Raw genomic sequence first — 22,997 nt, 5'->3', positions numbered from 1 at the left:
GCTCAATCCTGCCTTCCCAGCAAGCAGCTAGCTCCTGCACTTGTCCTCTCCTGCGAGTGCTTTGGGGTGAAAGTTCTCCATAGCAATCACACCACACAAAAGGTGTGAGACCAGCTCATAGCTTAATTTCACCTCTGTAATTACAGTCTGAAGCTCTTCCCTTCCCTCAGGCTTCTGACTGTCAAGTGTACAACTCCTAGAGCTGCATATTGTCCCACCAATTACCTCCAAGATGTTGAAGCCCCTCTAAAAGCATCATAAATCTCTGGACCACTGATGGTAACATGGGTACAGAGCATGTGCTGGCTTGCTGCTGCAACAAGGACAGGCAAGACCTGATCCAGCACAATCCAGACTCGAGCTCTGGTTGGCAGAGGCAGAAAGCCTGGTTGTATAAAACATTTTGGACATATCTGAAGCAGCCAAGGGAGCTAATGCACTCTCAGCACTTCCCAGAGTGCAGGCACAGCGTTTCTGATCCAGTTCTTGGCATTCTGAAGCGATACGTGAATTCACAATATGCTGGTTTCAAAAACATAATCTAGCATAAAGGATATTTTTAACATGGATCATTTTGGGAATCTGCTTAACCACTTGCATGGCATTACACAAGCAGGAACTTCTCAAAGTGCACTTATCCCCAAATTATGCAAACTTTACTTGGTTACTAGATGATGGTCTCGGTAAAATTGCAATTCTTCCACGTTGGAGCAGCTGCTCCAAAGTAAGAAGAGATGTGATACCACTTGAGTTCACCTCCAAAGGAGCGTGGAGAGAGCATACAGCTGTAAAACTAAAACAGAAGGGCAAAGCCATCCAAAACAAATGCCAACACACACTCAAGACTCAGGCAGAAGAAAGGACTCCAAAAATATTAGACAAGGGAAAAAAAAAACAGTGGGCTTTGGACCTCATCCTCACTCGAGTGCCAACTGTTCATGCAGAAGACTTTATGGTGACCATTCCCAGGGGTGATGAGACAAAATCTTTGCTGAGGAAGGTCACTGGCATTGGTCCTGGTGCATGCATCAAAACCTAATTCAATAATAGACACTCAACACTAATGCAGACCTGAGAGCCAGAAATGCAAACAGGCAGATTTCAAACTAAATGCCCTTCTTGCCTTCAGTGGCTGCACTGGGAAGAAAAAAAAGGAAAAAAAAAACCCAACCTAAACCCAGAAGAAATAAAAACAACAACCCAAAACACAAAAAACTACAAAACCACCCCAAAAAACCACAAAACCACAAGCCAATGGAAGCTTACTGAAGATAAAGAAATGTTTTCTGACAGGAGAGAGGGGAGTGAAATGCAAAACCATTTTATAACTTGAGACTGAACTGAAAAAAATAATTTCATCACTTCCACCAATTTAAGCTCCAGTCAAAAAAGAGTCAGTCACAGCCCAAAGCAGCATGGACCCGGGTGGCCATTCTGTCTCCCAAGAGTGCCAAGTGCTCAAGAAAACACTGCTTACACCAGCACAAGCCACAGAGCCAGAAGGATACAGGTCCCTCACAAGTGATACCCCTGAGGATCACTAAGCAGAAACACAACTGCAAGTGACAATTCCCTTCCACACAGCCACAGATTGTGCTCCTGCTCCTGGGAGAGCATCTGCTGTGTCTTCTGGGGGCTGTGATCAGGCTGTTGGGACAACCATATGCATGGTGTCTGGCTATCACCAGTGATATTATAACTAATTATATTAGTATTATAACTAATTATATTATAATATATAATATCATTAACCAGTGATACTATATATTATACCTACAGTCAGGAAAACTTCCCCTCCTCAAAATTTCACATGGTAACAGAGGGGCAAGTTGGTAGGAAACACCTGTTCCAGAGCACTGGCAGCCACTGGGATATAACACAGTCTGGGGAAACCTCACTGACACAGCCACTAGCCCACAGAGAGCTCATCCACACAGCCACACACTTGACAGAGCCTGCAGAGAAAGCAAAGGGGGATTTTGTACACTTCTAGGGAGCAGGTCACAGGGGCACGGAGCAAAGCATCACCTTCAGGTGCCCCTTGCCCCTCTGTGCACGCAGCTTGCGAGAGCAGCACATTGTGGTGACCCACTCGACACCTCAGCTCGGGCGCGTGACACCAGTCAAGAGCAGGCCCAGCCTGTGATCTTTACACTCAGCCCTGCAGACCAATTAGTCATTAATGAGAGTCTGGCCCAGAGCAGGCGGGGGGCACATGATCGCGTTCTCTTGGCATTAGTCAGCAGATGCAGCGTGGTACCGGCTCCTTCACCAGGACACCAGCTCCAACGGGACGGACATGATGCAGCATAAAAGCAGAGTGGTATGAGCAGACAACGCATGATCCAGCATAAAGGCAATCCATTTAGCAATGCTCAACTCACCTCACCAGCAAAATGTCTTTGCTTCAGGACTGGCATTTTGCTCCATGGGAGAGTCAGGTTCTTAATTTGGTTCTCAGTGCCCTAAAGCTGCGATTACTGTATCCTCCAACCACGGCTAAGAGCGCAGAACCCAACTGCTGAGCAGGCAACTCCCAAGTTTTAACAAGACTGTCCTCTACGTGACATCCATTTAAGGGCAGCTCAAAATAGACTTACTCATATCAGCCTAAAACAAGACTGTGAAGAAAACAACAACCCGAGAGCTCAAAAGTAATCTCTTGCCAGAAAGTACTCACAGCTACTTCTTCTGAACTCCTTCCTTGTGACCCATCAATGTTGTCTGGAAGAACAACTTGTGGGACAAAACTGGTAGGAACACAGCTATGCTGATAAGCAGCGTTGTTGCAGGACGTCCTGTGGCCCCCAAAGTAACCTAACCACCAGTATAATGATTACTGAGCTTGGACAAAAGACCAAGCAGAGTTGTGCAAAAGAAGAGTAAATGAGACTTTGCCATCAGTCTTTCTTTTGGTGGCTGGAAAACTTCATCTGCTCTAGGAATGGACTATGAAAAAAATCCTATGGATAGAGAAAACCTACAAAATTAAGATCACTTGCATCTTCCTTTATCAAAGGAAGGCTACTCAGCCTCCTCTACCACCACTTATACAATTCTTCCATTGCGATGAGCTCCTCTCCCTGCATGGTAGTTGGCTCCCTCTGATCATTAGTCCATAAACATGAATTTCCCAGACATTCCTCAAATGTTCTCTTCAGATTTCCCATGTGCTTGTACAATTCAGCCCTTTACCCATTAGGTTTCAAGCAATAGTGTTTTGACACGAGCAAGAGCTATAAAAAATATTTTACAGGTCCCACACTCTCTCTCCTCTTCCTCTAGAACTCTGTATAAAGCAAGAGTTGCTACTTCAGCTTTAGGAACTATAAACTCAAAGGCACCCTCAAGAACAACAGCAGATATAACATTCTGTGCTGCTCTGTCTGGGGTACAGCTAATTTTCTTCTCAGTATCTAGTACAGGGCTACGGCTTGGATGTGTGCTGGAAACACACAATTCACAAATGGGAATTCACCAATGTTGCAGCTACTGCTGTGGGATCGAGCAAGCAGAGGTGCAGCGCTTGGTTTCCAGCTGGGGTTAAATCGGGACGGTCCTTTTTGGCGTCCAGTACAGGGCACAAAGGGTTCAAAATAACGGCAGATTTGACTGGAATGTGCTAGGTGGAATTCACAGCTGTCATAGCTGTATGGATACTAATCAGCAGGCTCCTTTCCTGCCATGGGCACGCTTGCCTGGCTGCATATGGTGCCTAGAGCTCGTCAGGAGCAGCTTTTGCTTTCGGTGCTCACCGTGGTGCTTATCAGGCTGCTCCGCTGGGCCTGGCAATGCTCTGATAACAGCAATGATGACGACGTGCCTGGGCTGGCGGGGCCCAGCGCAGGGCTACCGTGCTGCTGTCCTGGGGAGGCTGCAACCACAGTGGGAGCTGGAGCCAACAGGCTGTGACCTGTGATGACATCTCAAAGGATAACTCCAGGCTGGAGAAGGTACATCTCAAAGCATCTGGCCAGGCCCATGCTGCAGCAGGTACACCTTGAAGCATCAGCGGCCATGCATGAGGACATGATGGAATCCCCCACAGCTCGTGGTAATCACCCACTATCTGCTTTCATCCTCTTTTCCATATGCATCTGCCCAAAACACCGGAGGCAGCCATCCTTTCACAAGAAGCCTTGGGAAAACAACTTTCTGTAACGGACCTGAAATGGTTGGCTTTGGCAATACATATTCATAAAAGCACAAGCAGCTTTTCCACTCCTTTTTTAAGCTGTCAGAGCCACCACAGCTGAACCCAGACACGGTCATCAGTCACACATTTCTTGCAGACACCTGTTAACAAAGAAGGGCTTTATGCCCAGCACCTAATTGCAACATGGCTGTTTAAAGGTAAACGGGAAATGGCTACAGTAATATTAAATCCCAGTTATCTGCATCCATTATCTTGCATTTTTTTATTGCTAGTGGAATGACTGGTCTGGGAACAGAGCCAGAAAAGTTGGGCTGATACCACAGATCAAGACTTCATAGATATTTCTGAGAATTACAAGTTAAGGGTCACATTCAGAGCTGAACTGACCACTTCACAAAAACCCACAGGTACCTTCACTGAGTCACAAGTCAAGCCTTTCCAGGAAAATAGAGCAACCCAAGGCATTACTAGACCAAGAATACTTAATGCAAAGGTGTCCTATTCAACACTTAGAATTAAAAAGGCAGAAATAGGTTCATTCAAGAAGAGTGGCCCCATTCATAGAAAAGTTATTACAAAAACTTTTAAAGTTCACAGGAATGTCTATACTCCCACATTTCTGAAGATTCAGGGGACATCCAGGTTACTTGCTGAGAGACATTTTGAGCATGATGAGCTTATGTTGTTTTTTCAATGCTTTTTAACAAATTAAGTTGCATAGCTAATGTTCAGTGAACTCGGCTCTTTTAGCTTGATCTTTAATTCGAGTAATTATTTTAAAAGCTGGAGACACAATCTCCCTCTACTCAGTCTCTGGAGGGAATTCTGACACTGGAACACACACTTGGGGTTTTTTCACAGGGCTGTTTTGCAGCATATTCCCTTTCAACAAAATTTAAACACTGTATTCTTGGCAAAGGGAAGAGAGCCGTGATCCAAGCAAAACTTTGGAAATACAGAGGTCTTCTTTTTGCAGCAATTCCTGCCATTTCACTGTTTTGTTCACAAGTCCAGAGTATTCATCCCAGGTTAAATTACAGTCCAAGGACGGCAGTTACACGCCTGCTCCTTCAAGTTCTACTGCAAATAGGAGCAAGCCATGAAGCTGAGCACTCAGAGCATCCTGGCTGGAGCTCCGTGCCCACAATAGCCGAGAAAGGGCGCCTGGGCTTGCCTTGCCGACAAAGCATGGGCCTAAGCCCACGCTCGAGCCCAGGCTTGCTCGCATTCCTTCCATGCTAGCAGGCTCTCAGGCTGAACTTCAGAGCGTTGCCCAGGTGGCAACACAAAGCCCAGCAGACTCAAAGATCAGCAAGGTGCCTCGTACAAGCCAGAACCCTCCAGAATAGCACAGTTGGAACCACGCACCCACCTCGTCAGGCACAGTGCAAAACCTCTTCCCCAAGCACGGGAAAGCCCAATGGACACAGCAAGGCCTTCTCCAAACCTGTATGACACGGGAGCTGTATGTCATGGGAGACAGCCAGCCTTTGTTTCTAAAGCCCAGCTTTGGGATAGAAAATTGATCATTCACCACTGATTAAAAGGGAGAAACATACTCTTTCATCCTGAGTGAGAAGTATACACAGAGTTACAGGGAATCATTGCATCTATCAGGTTCCAATAGAAGCAGTTTTTGCTCTTGGGCAACAATAACCTCCTTTCCATGCACATTCCAGTGATGTGCCAATTAACACGACAGAGACAAATGCACTCAGAAATGGAGAGCATTTCAATATCCATTCAAGGTATCTTTTGCAAAACTTCAAGGATGTAATCTGACAAGTGAACTGGGACTGAAACGACAAGCTAGGCATGTGGACAAATGATGGCTCTAAGTTCGTTCCAACTCTACTCTAAATCAATACTCTATTCTACAGCCTCTCTCTAACACCACCTTCCCGGCGCCTATCAAAATGCACTCAAGACTTTGCACTGGTCCTTCACTGATTTCCAACCCCACCCTGCATACAGCTCATGGCTGCAATCCAGACTTTGTCCCTGCACCCCTCTGGCCCCACTTGATGAATTCTCCCCACACACTGTCCTATCTCAGCACACATTTCTTCCGTTCATGCCAGTAGAACTACTCATGCAGGACTCACCCCAGCACAGCACTTCAGCACAGCCTTAAAGGCCAATGAGTTGAATTGCCTCAAGGCCAGAAGTCACCTGCACTGAAATATTTTGTGGGACTAAGGCAACAGCTCCACATTTCCAACCTTTGTCGCTGCACTGATAGAGGTGATGTTGCACTGAGACTCCATCATCAGCACTACAAGCACATCCAGCACTGCTTCCATGAAGTGCCACACTGACACTTGTGCTGGGACAATACTGCTCAATCAAACCCCATCACTGCTCACCTAAGAGATCATGAGATGTCAAACAACGGATGTGGAACACTCCCACGGCACCACACGCTGGCTTGCTGTACCATCGAGGCTCTGGAACGGAGCTTTGCTAGGGACACAAGAGAACAAAGCCCCATCTATTTTCCCCTGAGGATGATTGTTCCTGCCCAGAAGAATACACAGGCGGCTCTGTTGAGCAGGGCTGCTGGTCTTGAGCCGTGCTCTGTGTCTGCTGAATGCACAAAGCGTCAGCCAGGGAAGTGAGCTCAGACTAGACAAATTTAATAAGAATTTAGGTAACATCCGCTTCAAGATGACCACATTTGCTAACTCTGAGACCTCAGCAAAATGTGCAGATCCAATTCCTGTTTTTAAGAAATACACTTCAATTCCAGTGCAACAGACAGGTTTGATGTATTCAAATGCCACTTTTCCTTGAGCTACCAAGCAACTATTTCCCAGCTTCATTCTTATCAACCTCATATTTAGTAGCCTTGATGAAAAGACCTTTACGCTTATATTGAAGGGCTGACAATGTGTCTGAAGTGTTATACAGCCACTGGTACAATAAAAGCAATTACCTTTTGCAACCTTCTGTTCAAGGTTAAGAGTTGAAATTAGCTCAGTAAACCTTCAAGATGTGATAAAAATGAAGTAAAAATTTATTAAAAAACCTTACGAGGAAAACACCATAATCTTCAAGTTGTACACACCATTGAAAGAGAGACCCATGTTCCGTTTGTGCACTTACTGTACAAAATAGAGAAAACCGAAAAATTTTAGTAAAGATGAGTAGTTGGCACGCAAGACTTCAGTTGTCATCTTTGCCATCAGATTACACATTTGCACAGTCATCAAAGTGTTTGCATGTTTTGCTCAGAAAAAGTAGCAGAAAAAGACAGAACACACCAAAGTAATAACTCCTGTGTGAAAAAAATCAAAAATTTGTTGGAGATGCAAACCCACCAGGACTTCTTGCGTAATACCAGCTCATTGTAATAACTTTCAAAAGAAAGTAAAATTCAATCTCCCCTGGGGAACAATCACATCAAATATAAGCAACCTCACAGATGAGCAGCAGCCACGTTGCAGAGGTCAAAGGAAGAGGTACCCTAGCTCTGTATTATTTATAGATACATATAAGTTTATTATTAATAATAATACATTACTAACTATAATTTGAATAAAATTAAATAGCTTTTATAATCATCATTAATAACAGAATTAAGTTATTTGAGTATTTCTCAGTCTTAAAAGAAGTCATGGAACAATTCCCACCACCAAGTTCTTCAACTCACTTTAGGATGCCAGAAGTATGGATCAATACTTAGAAAAGGAAAATTAAAGCTTATTTCAAGATAGAATTAATACAGAGTACTTAGCAAGTATTTATTATATGCTAGCAAAACAGAAATATGATCCTGTTCCCCTATAAAGGTAGTTATATAATACAGCTAGGATTTGAATCACTTGGAAAATTCTCTTCCCCCACAAAAGGCATTTCCTTGGGAGTAGAAAATATATAGATCAGTCATATTCCCTCCCTCCATACATATTTATATATATATAAATAATAAATCTATTTTAAATCCCCCCCCTCAATCTCTGTTTTACTTTGGCAGCAGAATGAACTTTCCTAAGAGCACACGTTTCTGGAATTCAGAAGCTGAAAGTTCATTTGTACCACAGACTCAAAGGATTCTGATATTGGTGACATGGAATCAACTCTTCTGGTTTTTCTGGTGAGAAAATGAGATAAAACCAGGGCCTTATGCAACCTCCTCTGCCATGCTCAGAAGGCTCAGCCACACTTCCACAGCATGGATCTACATGCCTATTGAATTCGGACAGAAATGTACTGTTCCAAATCAAACTGAATGCCAAGAACCGAGATGTAGCTTTCTCTGATTTTCAAATTTCTCATAAATTTCCCTGCAAATCACCACACTGCCAGTCCCTATGGCAAGTTCAAATACGTTCCTTATGTGAAAGACTCATAATTGTGTGACAGTAATTCAAAGACATTTTTATCTCTTCAGTTAATGTAATTAAGCCATTGAAAAGCAAGAGCTCTGCAGCTTTTTACTTATGCTACGCACTCTTTTATCACCCAATTACGGGTGCAGTCATTGTCTTTGACACTGTCCAACAGCAATAAAAAGCATTCCTGCCATAAACTGCGCACAATCCTGAGCAAACTCAGGAGAAACGAGATGCTACAGTGACTCAAAGTTCAAGGGCAGGGAGACAGAAGCCTTGCTTTGAGTGGCTGTGGGAATTCACTGCAACCTTGACCATTTTATAGCTGTATTTTCATTTCAACCCGCACAGTGTACAGCTTTCTTAACAGAGTTTAGAGAAAGACCTCTGCCTCCCCATCCAAGTCCTTATGTTTTGAGGGAGCACAAAAGAGGAGCTTTCCTTCCACCAGACGCAGCACAATGACACAGACACGTGCTCCTTTATCAATATTAACCATAAACTGCTATTACTGGGTTTTCAAAGAGCACTCCCCCCCTTCTGAGCCTTCTAAGTGGATTTGAAGCCGGAAGCAGCTAATTGACTTGGAACAAGAAGTTATCAGTACCCTTTTAATTTGCTCAAAGCAAGAGTTCAAATTCTAAACCTAATGCACACAGCAAATACTTGTGAGGCGGATTGCTGGAGCGTGACAAGGATGCTCTCACAGTGGGGCCATGAAGGCATCTCACCAGCACCAAGGGAGCCAGCAGTGCCGCAGCGCCGTGAACGCTGCCGCCAACAAGGCACCTTCAAACTCTCCTTCTAAGCCCTCTGGTTCTCCCAGCCCATGGGGAGGAACTGGAGTGCAGACCAGTAAAAGCCATGCTATTTCGATATGGACGTGTATAACAACATCACGGCATAAAATCCAAAAAATTACATTAAAGAGAATTTGGCTTACTAGTAAATCCGCACTAACAGATGGCATGTACACACACAGAAGCATCACTTGCTGAACCCACACAGCCCATTTTTGGGCACCCACCTCTCAGAACAGCACATTTCCCCCAGCATTTCCTTTCTCAAAGCAACACCTTTCCCTTTATGACTGCATCTTTCTGGCAAAGCAGCACCTCTGACTGCAAATAGCTGTTCGCACACTTACTGGCAGAAAAATAAGAACAGGTTTTTTTCTTTAGCCTCTCACGCAGCTATTTTCCTTCACAACCTTGCCCAAAACCCCTTCCAGCTTATTAATTACAGCTGTCTAGGGTGGCAGCATTAGAAAACCTTCAGCCAGAGACACACTGTCTGATAAGCAGGTAGATCTGAAAACAAAAGGAGTTATAGATTTTTACTTCTCACGGGGATGTTTTTCTTTGAACTGCACTTCGCACATAAATTCAACCTTTTCTTATCAGCTTAAGACATCGGTAACTGAAGCATTTACCCCACACCCACTGCATTTTAAAAACTCCTCTTAAAAACCTGCTGCAAGTGGTAACACAAGATAGCACCAGTACATGAGGCTGTTTTCTGGAACAAGGAACATGGCAGAGAAGTTTCAAGATTTAAAATTGTAACATGGAAGTTTAAGAGAAAGACCTGCACAGTTCTGAGCTGCAGAAGATCCTGCCAGACCTTGCTGGGAGCAGACTGGATGAGTGCAGGGTGTTACCTTGCCAGGAATGCCCTATGCACACAAATGAAAGCTTCATCTCTCCTCCCCATAGCTGGAAAAAAGAAAAAAGAAAAGAAAAAAAAATCCATAATTCCTCCTCACCCTACCACCACACCTTGCTCCCCCACTCATCTGAGGTCAGCAGTGTACAGTTGCCAGTTCCTTGAAATCTTGGGAATGCAGGTCCCTGAAGCCCAGCAACCGCTTTTAAAAATGTAAAATTCACACTCAGTAGAGGTGACGGGTAAGTTACAATCAAATCCTCCTATTTTTCTTTTTTTTTTTGGAACTTGAAAGTCTGTGTTTCCTTCCTAGGAAGCTGAAGAAGCATCCCTGCAGATTACACAAGCATTTGCCCTTCCAATCCCACTAACCCTCAGCAGCAGGTGAAGTTGATGAGAGCTAAAATCACCAGCTGAAACCAGGCTTTGCAAAATTAACTCTTCCATCATCTAATCCAGGAGTCACCAGAAAAAGTCTTTGAGCATGGAATGGCACTTCAGGGAAAGACTAGGATATATCAGCTTATGTACAATGCTCTGAGCAAACACAGATGCAAACAGTCCTGTTTAATTACTTGGCATAGGACTGGAAATTAAGTCTCTCATTCAATAGTTGTTGGGGTTAGGGAGCCTGAAGGTTGCTTTGGTCAAGGGGCCTCTGCACAATTTCCTATTCATCTCAACCAGAATAAGAACTAGGTGTATTCCTGCAGCCCATCACACCAGCACTTAGCAACGTACTCTGTCCCACATAAAATATATACAACTGTGCACATTTTATTAAATCCAACTAGTGAAGTTTTTGTTGTTCTTTGGGTGGGTTTTTTTGGTTGGATGGTTGGTTGGGGTTTTTGTTGTGTTGTTGTTTTTAAACAGAAGATATATACATTATAGGAACAACAAGAATACAAGTCCCTAAGCAGCTGGGAGCGCAGGCACAAAGTCAATCAGATGCACAGTAGCTGCACCTCTCCGACACAAAAGGAGCAAGTAGCTATATATAGTACATGGAGCAGCTCTCCGAAGGAGCTGCTACTGCTCAGATCTGCCCCAGCGCCCGACCTTGCTCCTTAGGAACCCAACTTCACTAAGGAGCAGCTTTGCGGAACGACTCCACGGAGCTGCCGCTACGCACCCCGAGACCCGCTCTCCTGGGAGAGCCCGGTGCCTTTTTCCATCATGTCGTGGGAGCTCCCTGCACATCCGAATGCTCCTCCTGAACGCGAGGGCCAAAGGGATAGGCTCCAAACAAGAAAAATCCGTTAGTCACTAACGTTGTAAAGAAAAAAGGAACAAGCCTAAAGATGGTTAAATCCTCGTTTCCCCGTGTGCTCTCGCTCTGGATGGCAGCGCTTCACAGGAAGCACAGAAAGGGCAAACAAACAGCGAAGAGCTGGTCTTGGATAGTAAAACACTCCATGCGACCATATACCAGGTGGAAAACTGGAAACCTGGGAAGGAGGAGGCTTCCTATTCAGCGGCTGCTAACAACTCATTGAAGATTAACTGAAACGGTAAAAAAAAAGTTTTCAAGCACCATAAAGCGTTTTAAAAGTTGGCTCCAGCAGAGCTAGGCACCGGAAAAAACACCGAGGAGGGAGAAACGTAGCCCGGCGTTTCCACCCCCGCTCCTGCTCACTCACCTCCGGGGCTCGGGCTTGCGGCGCTCCTCCAGCTTGGCGGCGGGCGGGGGCTGCGGGGCAGCCGGGGCGGCGGGCGGGCGCTGCGGACGGGCTGCGGGCGGGCTCAGTGGGGCATGGCGGGGACCCTACACCTGCCCCTCCGTGCCCGTGCCCGTGCGGGTGAGCACCCGCGGCAGCCCGAGCGAACGGCGCGGCTGTGCTGGCGGCGCCGGCCCGGGCCCGCATTTAAAGCCGCCGGCGGGCTCGGCCGTCCCCTCACCCGCTCCCATCCCGGCCCGTCCCGTCCCATCCCATCCCCGGCCGCCGCTCGGCGTCACGGGGCCCGGGGCGGGGAGCCCGGAGGAGGAGTCTGAGGGCCGGGCTGCGGTTCCCCGCCCCGAGCTCCCAGCCGCGTCGGGGCAGGTGCGGACTTCCACGGCTGGGAGCGGGCTGCGGCTGCGGGACCTCCCCACCCTCGGCTGCGAGTGGGCCTGGCCGTGGCCACCCTGTGCCTCAGGCCGGGAGATGCCATCTCCCCGAGGAGCGGGAATGCGTTCCCTGGGAGCGGGGCGGGTGGCACCGCCGGGATACTGCCGCGGGCTGCCCACGGCTGCTGGCAGCCTGTCGCACTCCCACGGCAGGCTCCCTGCCGCTGGAAACGCACGGCCCTGGGCGCTTCTGGGCCAAAAGCACGTAGCACTGGAAAAAACCCAACCAAACAGAATCCAACGAAACAAAAACCTCAAAAACATTAAAACAACAACAACAACAACCACAGGAAAAATATAGAAACCATAATTTAGTCAGTTCATTATAATTTTCCAAGGAAATAGTACCTTACACGTTGCTTCCCCTTAACTTCGAGCATGGCAAGGCTCACCTTGCTTGCCAGCCCAGTCCTACTTCCTCCTCTCTCTCCTACACAGACACTAATTGCCTTTCCATAGGTTCCCTCCAGATTTCTGTTGGACAAGAGAAGAAGTGCCAATATCCCACATCTTGTTCAGTCAGCTGTAGCTCCTGCACTCAGCTTGACTGTCCAGGCCAAGGTGACGAGATCCATAAAGTATTTTTAAACCACGGAGCTCTGCAGAAGGCTCACAAGGAACATGGCAGAACTGCAATCCATCATGGGAAGTACACAGACTCTCAAGAGAACAAAGGAGGCTATTGTAGCTCCATAGGGGGAAAACTCCCCTTCTTCAGCAACTGCCCCTTCAGCTGCTCCTCAGCTACCAAGCTCCACCTTTGTCACCCATCCAAACTCTGTACTAGGGAATAATATGCAATCCATTGGCCAGGCAGAAAAAGCAGCAGCAACAGAAACCACAGCACTTGCAGAGCAGAGCGAGAGCGCTGCAGAAGGATCTCCCTGCCAAATTCCTCCTCTCCCTTCTGCTGCTGCCACCCCTATGCTGTCCCCAGACACTGAGAACAGTCAATTGGCTTTAAGTCACCGAACTCTAATGCTGTTTCATGTTTTCCTGGAAGATCTCAGTCTGCACATGAATGGGTCAGGGCTTGGGCTTCTCTGTTCCCTTTAATAAATCCAGTTTTTTAAGAACCTGTTTTTCAATAGCCAGTGAGTTTCCAGTGGGAACAGCGGTGCCTCCCATCACTTACAACTGTATTTCATTACAATTAATGACAGTCACTGTGTTAACAAAAGCAGAGCACCACATCAGTTGAAAAACTTAGTGTGCTCAAGTCCTAACCCAAATAACTGTACATCTTCCCTTTTCCAAAGGCTCCAAAGCAAGGACTGCTGTCTCCATGCCCTAAATCCTTAATGATGTGCCAGTTAGTCTGTACCTTCACTTCACTTCATTTTTAAATACAGGGAGCTCCTGAAGAAAAGACACGTTAGCTACTTGAGAAAATTGTTGGGGTTTTTTGCCATTTAGATAACTCATGGGGGTTTTGGGATCCCCGCAAGCATTGTGATACCTCAATGAAAGCACCTCAGGGATGCTTCTCAGCAACCGGCTCTTAGCTCGCTGTTTCAGAAACAAACCTAAATAACTGTACCAATTCCAGTTCCTCACAATTCGCTGTAATTTCAAATACTGTCATTTTAAACCTGTGCATTGAATTTTCTGGCTAAAAAAATGTTTTGTTATCAGGATGCATGATTCCAAGTCAGTCTTCAAATATCACATTGCTGCGTTTAATCATCTAAAACGCTACCAGAGCCATTTCCAGAAGTCCTTAAATCAAGAGCTAGGGCAGTTGTCTCGACCAAGTTTAAAAATGAGTATGCTCTCTGTGCAGACAAGCACCCAAGTAAAGGGCACTAATAATCCTGTCTGTCATTGTGACTGACAAAATAAAACCCGCTGGCTAGAGCGGACTTGTCCAGCACATGTATCTGTGTACCTTCTGGCACTGCTGACACACCTCTGCTCGCACGCTCCCTTGCCAAACCTCCCCAGCCATTTGTAGTATTTTCCTCTGTGTGATTTAATAACCGGAGAAGAGCTCGTCACTCAGCACAACAGCCCGCTAGCTTTCCCCTCACTGCACAGGCCACAGAGAAGCAGCTGGATTTGGGAAGACTTTGGCTGACTGTTTAAACCTGCCTTTCGAGCCTGCTGGCTTCAGTCCCGCTCACGAAGCTTTGGTGAGGAAGAGATGAGCTGACGGCCTTCGCCAACATCCCAGCCAAGGCAATGCCTCAACAGGGCATGGGACAGGACCCCCACCTTCACCAAAATGCCTGCCGCTCTACAAGAATTACTGGTCTGCCTTCTCACCCAGGACACATGCATTTTCCTCACTCAGCTCACTCAGGAACACATTTTCCAGCAAGGTCGTGCAAGGTATCACTGTCAATGACAGTGTCTGACGTGTGTATGGGTAACGAGAACAGGCAAAGTTCTGATGGTAAAGATTAGAAAACACATACACACGCATGCTCAGTGGAACTACTAGGGTAAAACTTTCCCTGTGGGCAGGTTGTTCCATAAATATATCTTACAGCATTTCTGGTAGATTCCTCAGAAGCCGCTCATGCTGACCACAGCATTGTCAGTCAGAGGCGATGCTGAATGAGATGGAAACTGGCAGCTCCTGCACTTCCAGGGGTTTGTGCACACTACCCAGTGATAAAATATTTGCGTTGGATTAAGTCAGAAGTAATTCTACCTAAGTCAGGAAGTTTCGGAGGATAAAGATTGCAATGAAAAGATCTAGGTGCAGAGACACCACAGCCATACTTATCACAGAGGCTTTCAGTATCTTTTCCTTGGCTGACAAACATTAATGCCAAGTCACCATGACAAAAGCGGCTCACCCTGAACACACCTGTGCACGCAGCAAATCCTTTGTACACCAACAAAAGCCCTCACGCATGTTTTCAGGACTCAATCCTTGATCACAGCAAGGATTCCTTGTGACCTTGAGGTTTCAGGGGTTTTTTGGTCTGTTTTACATAGACATGGGAACTGCAGTGTTTTAGCCGCTGAACTCAACAAATTCCTGCAGTGCATTCCTTAGTATTACAGCTGAATTAGTACAATAGCACTGATTTCCAAGGGAACCACAAAAAGCAACTCTGTAGCTCTCATATTTGTATTCAAGTCACCAAGAATCAGGACTTGTCTGTCCTTTCCATCCACTTCCCAAGAAATCTAGACAGAACAAGGCATCTCAGTAAGCACTCCCTGACAGCTGATTAGTCAAGGTGTAAGGTGAGCAAACCTATTGCTTTTGGAAAGTTTTCTAACAGTGCTCCCTTCCTCAGTTAACAGTGAAAACAACATGCAGTGGGGTGCTGGCTCTGTAAGAGTACCTGCTCAGCCCTGCCTGCCCATTCACTGTGAAACCACTGCAGGGCCCTTGGAAAAAAAACTGCCAAATTCACATTGACTTCCCTCCACTGGCTCACTCATTTAGAAGAGGCAGAAACAGGAACTGCTGAAAAGCATAAAGCTGCGGTAAGACAGAGCAGAACACAGGAGGGTTAAGCGGGTTTTTGTGAAATGCTTGATGTGCCTCTCATGAATAATGCATCACGTCTGCTTGAGAGCTATGAGCCATCCTGGAGCACTTGGAGAGCTGCTCAGGTCACAGCACTTCCTTCATTCAGGGCGAAAGAAGAGCCATGGGGATTTCATCAGCTGGGGCTATTGCTTCTGGTACTTTCCAATGCTTCTGCTAGCTACTGAAAGCATGGCATGTTCACCTCAATAGCTTAGAAAACACCAAGTTGTGTTCCACTCCTCTGGGAAGCAACACAGGTTTGGGCTTTGCAGACCTGGCAGCAAGCCTTGCCAGTATCCTACCAACTTCTAGGACTGCATTCTTTAAAAAACCACCCCTTATCTTTCCAGCAAGAGCCACTCCTCCAAGAGCACACCAAACTGCCATACTTTGTGCATCCCTCTCTGCCAGAGCCCCCGAGCTGCTGGGGCCAGGAGAGCACAGGCCGGGAGCCGGCAGTGCTGCTCGAGGGCCCTCTGCTGGGAAGCACCCCTGCTTCCCATCCCCCCCAGCGCCCCCAGGTCCGCAGGCAGCCCCAGGCGCAGCCCCCCTCGAGGGGGGTGAGCTGCCAGTGTCCCCTCAGCAGTGAGCATCTGGGCAGCTCAACACCCAGCCCAGGGAGAAAGCACATTTCATTTGCCTCAAGTTGCGTCCTGTGCTACAGGGAACGAGGCCAAACCAGCCTTTGGTCAGAGCTTTGTTAAAATAAAGCAAGTGTGTTTGTTCCTACACCCACAATACCCACCGGAGCGTAGGATGCCGAAACACACGCTTCCGGCACCTCCAACTGTTGGGACACTGGGACAAGAAATACTCCCCTCTCTGAAAGAGAGGGCTAAGGAAGAAGTCCAGCTGACTGAAACACTTCTGTGCTCTCAAACACATCACCTGCTCTCTGCTTCAGAGTTAGTTCAGACAGAAAGCAGATCAGAAGTGACACAGATCCTTTTACTTCTCAACACAGGAGGAAAATCCAAGGCTGAAGTCAAACCCCTTGAGCACAAGGCTCATTGTATCCACATAAAAATGGAGTACAGACCTGATAGGGGTGATATGGATAGACTGCAAATGGGACGAGCAGTATTTACATCAGAAGGATTTCTTCTTTTCCCAGTTTGTCCCCAGCTGTCATTTTGATGAGTTTCTTTCTCTTCCTCATTCCTCAGCTATTGGCATCCTGTGCCAAAAAAAAAAAAAAAAAAGCCACGAAGAAAGCTCAGAGGGATGGGCCAAGAAGCCCTTCAGCCCTTTTGCAGAGCACCTCTACTGTGACCCAGATTGATTCTTCTGAGCACCGAATCCTTACAGCGCAACAACCAGCATTTTTATCAAGATTCTCCACACCAGCTCAGGAAGGCTTCTAATATTTTATCACTGACTGGAAGGACGAGGAGGAATCTCACTCACTCTCAGTGGAAAGCCAAGTCCAACCACATGACTAGTACAGAAAAAAATTACAACTTACTTGGATTTCTACTGTCAAAACACAGCAGCCTTCTTACCCTCTGGTTGAAGATAACTTCCCACAAGCAGATGGTGACAGGCATCAGGATTAGAAATGCTTTCCCTGATGTACACTACTTCCTGCCTGCTTCTCTAAAATTGAATCCTTGCCTCTACAAAACAGAGCATCTGGTCTTGAACATCCAATATCCTGAAGGAAAGAGTAACTTGAATGGCAGGTCACTGTGACCCTCTTAATTCAAGACTACATCTTTTCTTGATGCTAAAAAATGCCATCTGGGACACCTCCACAGGGCTTTGGATATGCTAAATGCCAACTGCAGGAAATCTGAAATACACCATCAGAAACATAGATCAATCACCAATTTCTCTACCTCATCCAACCATATACACACTTGAGCAGTCTTCTCAGATAATGTTGGACAAGGGTTACTTGGGAAAAAAGCTATCACACTACCACCACAGGAAACTACACAGTAAATCCACGGGCATCTGTATTGCTCAGCTCCAGACAACCTACCATCGATTGATTTACAGTGCCATTTAGGTTATTGTTCTTGGAACACTATTTTCCCCTCACTTTGCCAATTTAAACAACACATACTTGTCTCAATGTTTCTTCTTTTTCTCAGTTCATCTCAGCCCTTTGTATTTAAGCATTTTCCTATTGTGATAATACAGACTTTATTCCCAGTGAAAAATGTCTTTCCACTGGTTAACTTTTCATGTCTTCCCTCTTCAGGCCCTCATTTGATACAGAAAAAAAAGGCTACCCAGAAGTGGCTGGTACTTACAATGCATCTTATTTTCTTGTCTGTCATTTCATTTCTCAACTTCTGATAATTTTTAACGAGCACACAATTTGTCATGCCACACAACATAGGTTGACTTGGTTTGTTGGTTTGGGTTTTCTTCCTTTGCCTAGAACTTCAGTTTATCATCCCATTGTCTATCCTGGGTCATCAGAAATGTTTTCCTTTCTTTTCAAATAATTAAACAGCAGCATCATTTACGGCTTTGGGTTTTCACATCTCTTGTTCTGTCTCTCATCTTTTATATCAACATTTCCTAAACAAAATATTGAAAACCAAACATTGGCAGGTCACATTTAGCCAGAAACTTGTACTCTATAAATAAAGCTTTGAGGACTTAATGACTTTTAAATTATTTGTTAGGTAACTCCAACAGAAACAGTCTAGTTTAGAGCAAACAACAGTTCCCTGGGAGCATATGTAACTCCAAAAGAGCTTTGCCACTTTAGGGCTGTTTGAAGAGCAATGCGTTCTAGGAGAAAAAAAAAAACAACTGAGTGAAAGTGAAACTGGAGAAATGTGTTGTCCAAGCCAAAACAAGGCCAAAAAATAAGAGAAAAGCACCCCTGAGAGCTGGCTGCTCTTTCAATGGTCTTTCCAGCTCTGCAGCCTTCTGCTGCAGAAACTCCTGCAACTGCAGGCAGATGAGGAATACCCCCTGCATGTAGCCTCAGATCTTTAGGATTCTTCCCAAAGAAAGGGAGAAGCAAGCTGAGCTGAAACCTTCCAAAAGCAACACACTCCACTGTAAAAACTTTGGACAGATAGCCCGTAGGCATGAAAACCTCGCCTGCCACATATCCAGCAACCTGGTTTAGTGGAAGGTGTCCCTGTCCCTCATGGCAGGGGGTTAGCATGAGGTAACTTTTAAGAACCCCTTCAAGACAAGCCACTCCATGATTCCATGATATTGACAGTTGCTCCCCACATTCAGCAATCACTAAGCTGTGCATTTTATGTGAGACAGCACCAGGAAGTTTAGATGAGAAACCTGCCCACAAGACCTGTTGCTGAAACCACCTATTAAATACTCGTGGTTACCTCCAGCAGCAGTCCCTAGCAAAGGCTGCAGCCAACAACTTACATCCAAGCTCCTCTCCACAGGAAGGAGGCAATTTGGTGAGCAGGGGTTGAAGGCCAAGGAATGTCTGGTGCTCTGGGAAAGGCAGGCAGTGAAACCTCAGGAGCACTGACCTGCAAGAACAGCCATGAGGACCAAGATGCCACATAGAAGAGATGAAATGTCCAACTGGCCTCAGCTTCTCCGGCCTCCCAGCAAGCAAAATAAATCCAAGGCATATCGGCTTAAGACTAATAGAAATTAAGGCACTGTATGAAATAAAAATGTGCAGAAACAATATCTTCTGCCTTGAAAACTAATAAACTCAGGCTTCACCTCAACATTTGTGTAGCAACAGGAGATGACTGTCCTGAGACAACATCCTGCTCTGTGTGCTTTAGGGTTCAGGCATGACAGAGTATCCACAGATATTTGGGACAGCATGTTCTGGTGGAGCGTTTTAACAAAATAAAAGTGCTGTCAAAGGGCAGGCTTTCATTTTATGCTTGTACAACTCCAGAATAAAATATTGCCTTTGGAGAATGTCACATATCATTTGAGTAATACAAGCCCATGAGGACTATCTCCATTTCTCAAAGCCTTGAACTTTTGTCTATGTTTTTCCCCATACACTTGGTCCAACCTCAAAGCTCCCATCCATCTTCACCAAGGGAGGGAACATCCTCAAGGCTCTTACCAGCTCATCCTCTAAGGCCAGAGCATTCTCTTACCAAGCTCATCAGTGGAGCAGGCAAGAGCTGCTCTCCAGGGCATGCTGTCTTCACGTACAGCCTTGCTTGTGGTGAAAAACGCAGCCTGGGGCACTGATATCCTTTGTTTCTCCCTTGCAGCAGAGGCAGCATAAGCCATATTCAAGCACTGGTGGTATCCCTAGGCCTAACGTGTAACTATTCCAGGTGCCCTACCCATGACAGGGACAGAGGCAGTGAGGATACCAGAGCAGCAGAAGCTAAGGGATACTGTATTCCCATCCCTCGAGATAATGTCTTCTGGCCTTTTCTTTCTCCTTTCCCACCCATCTTACTTTGTAAGGTTAAATTCCAAGACTCCTCATGGAGTTGCTGGGGAGATTCCAAAGGATATTAATTGCTGCTTGAAATTACTTCAAAGGACCTTTTTTCCGTCTCATATTAATAGCCAGAATGAGGAAATTGGTTTGGATTTCATACCTACATCTGCTCCCCAAGTCTCTGTGCATTTCAAAACCCCATCTTAACCCAAGCCTCCTGCTATTAAGGGCTCCTACTCCATACAGGCACTCACACCCACCCCTTTCCACTTCCCCAAGATCTACAGCACTGCATTCCAGTTGGCAGTCAGAGGCACCAGAAATAACCACAAGAAAGGCTGCCATGAAACCTCCAGCCAGGTTTTGAAAATCCAGGCACTTGACACAAGCCTCTATGCTTAGAGGCTTCAGCTGAAAGCAACCTGAACTCAGGCTCAAAAGATTTGTGTACCAGGGATCAAATATCAAAAAAATGTAGATGCAATTACCTTTTTTCCTCCCATAAAAACATGCAGGATAACAGTTGTTCTACAAGGCTGTTAGTGCATACTTGTAACAGTCTGCTGCTGTTCCTGCCCCTCCGGTACTAGCTAATGGCTGGTTTTCATTCCTAAGTGGTTCCCCCAGCACCCCTCCCCGCCAAAGTCTATGCTACAATGATTTTGGAAACTGGGTCAAAATGCAATTACTATATTCCCATGCTTTGGGGTGGGGAAAGAAAATAAAAGAAGGAAGAATGGCAAGAAGCGATGGCATTGGCAGTGAGCCAGCGCTGTGCTCCCCACCCCTCTCACCTGTGCTGCAGCCCCAAGCGCTCCCACAGCCACTCTTGTTTCCCAGAACAGGCATCAAGAAAGCCCCAAGGCAGGGTCTCCTGGAGAGACCCTGGCCATCTCTGCCCTCACAGCTGTGCTGGAGGTCTGGAGCAGGTGGAAGATGCAGCTGGGGACAGGGAAAAGACCCTGAGCCAGGCAGCAACCCCTGCAGATGGCCAGAGGTCTCTGCCTTGTGATTCTTGGGGAATGCTGTAGCACCCAGATCAACTCCCCAAAGCTCTCCCCTAGGATGTCATTCCTGTCTTTTCCCTTACTGTGGCACAAGCAATATATCCCAGTACTTTGGTTCCCCTGCCCCACTGCAAACATTTTGCACAGGAGAAGGAAAATACTGTGTTTAAACATGCCCTTACTATTGTCACACTTAGAGCACAATCTATCATACCTTATCAAATTGCACATCTTCAGCATACAAATGGTTTGCGGCAACACATTTATGAGGCTTTTCAGTTTGGAAAAGAAATGACTCAAAGATTTATTTATGCCACATCTTCCCAACTAGGTCTTTCTGAGAAACACAGAGCCCATTATACACATCCCCTGCCTTCCTCTGTCCCTCATTGTTCCTTGCACACACAGTTATCACAAACCAATTGCCTTTGCTGCTCCTCTCCTTAGCTTTGTTTTCCACAGTTCTCAGCATATCAGCTCCAACTCCGCAGCATTTGCTGGCTCTGCTCCCAATTAATAACTGCAGGTTAGAGTTGGGTCGTTATGGCTGCAGATTAATGCAGAAAAACATTCAACAGCTTCTGAGAGATACAGAGACACACAGCCTTTCTCTTCCTGACACGGAACGTGGTTTATCTTGCTATCCCAGTGTTCCAGGGAGATGTTATACCACTTATCTGAATGATTTAAACAGATCAAAAAGTTGGCTCCACAAGAGCTGCTGCTGACAACAAGCCACAAGGCTGATGTTATCCGAGAAGTAACTGTATATGCTAGCACAGGCTAGACAGATCGCACGTGGGATAAAAAAAATGAATTTTCATGAAATCACTCTGTCTTCATCCACATACCAGCAATTAAGCAAGCAAAGTGACAGATTTCCACTGGATATCTGAATTATTTCAGACTTGTTGCAAGGCATAGGATAGTGAAAACCCCAGAGCTAGCTTTCTGAGGACTCTCCAGCTCTTAAATTCTCCAGAAAGCTCTCATGTTACAATAACGGAGCTGGTGCAAAAGACCTTGCACCTGAGAAGAGTCCTATACAGGTCATGACCCGTATCAACAGGCAAAACTTGGTGAAATACCAAAGCTGACACAGAGAGAAAAGGTGGAGCTATGATTTCAGACTGGAGATCATTGTACCCCCTCCTGATCAATTCTGCCTCTCAGTGTCCCATCCCAAACCAGGCTGCCCAGACCTACCTCCAGTCCCTCCACAGATCCAGCTGTCCCATGGGTTCCTTGAGCAGGAGAACCAAGGGCTCGCAGCAGCTTGCCTTCCACATTTGCTCCAGTTTCGAGAGGCAGAGCCCAGCAAACGCTGTCCCACTTGAACGGACACTCCAGCTCCAGGCCTGTATGACATTTACTATAACCCACTTCTTCCCGCCCCTCTGCCCCCCCAGTGAAAGGGATCAAAATAGTTTCCCCCCTGTGACATTTTGCTTCATTTGCCTGACAGGCTGTGGGAGAGTCTCCATTAAAGCCTCTGAAAGTCAAGCAAGAGCAGCAATTCCTGCCACCCCAAAGCGGGGGACACCCCATGAACACCCAACCTTTCTGCTGCCAGCACAAGAGGGCATGAGGTCCAGGACAAACTGTAGTATCCCACTGCTACAATTTGCTCTGCAGATGCCACAGGTGAAAGGCGAGCTCTTCACCCAGTGACGCAGTAAGTAATACGTGTTGGCTGCCTGTCTGTGGGCCAGACTGCCCATCTTGGGGCTGACCTGAGCACCTGACCCTTCACCCCGCTCACCTCAGCCCGTCCCTCCCCTCATGTGTTTTTCCTGGAAACACGGTCCCTCCACAAGCCAGCCCCACATCCTGCTGCATGCCCTCCCATGCTGCTGCCGTGGGACC

General features: G+C 46.4%; 1 protein-coding gene across 4 annotated transcripts in view; it reads right to left on the bottom strand.

Annotated features, from left to right (window-relative positions):
- The window catches only part of SLC4A4 (solute carrier family 4 member 4), a 125,175-nt gene extending 102,713 nt beyond the window's left edge, over nucleotides 1–22,462 (bottom strand). For 2 of the 4 annotated variants that reach the window (XM_021529552.2, XM_021529553.3), the window contains exon 1: nucleotides 22,338–22,448. In XM_021529552.2, the coding sequence (XP_021385227.1) occupies nucleotides 22,338–22,420 (83 nt within the window). In that variant the 5' untranslated portion in view covers nucleotides 22,421–22,448. Of the gene's footprint in view, nucleotides 1–11,798; nucleotides 11,978–22,337 lie in introns of those variants that run through there. The other 2 variants (XM_077783080.1, XM_021529556.2) reach the window with 2 other exon arrangements.
- Between the last annotated feature and the right edge of the window lie 535 nt (nucleotides 22,463–22,997).

The sequence above is a fragment of the Lonchura striata genome, chromosome 4, assembly GCF_046129695.1.
Source record: "Lonchura striata isolate bLonStr1 chromosome 4, bLonStr1.mat, whole genome shotgun sequence".
Taxonomy (NCBI): Eukaryota; Metazoa; Chordata; class Aves; order Passeriformes; family Estrildidae; genus Lonchura; species Lonchura striata.
Note: the sequence above shows the minus strand (reverse complement) of the source record. Positions and strands in the feature narration are given on the sequence as shown.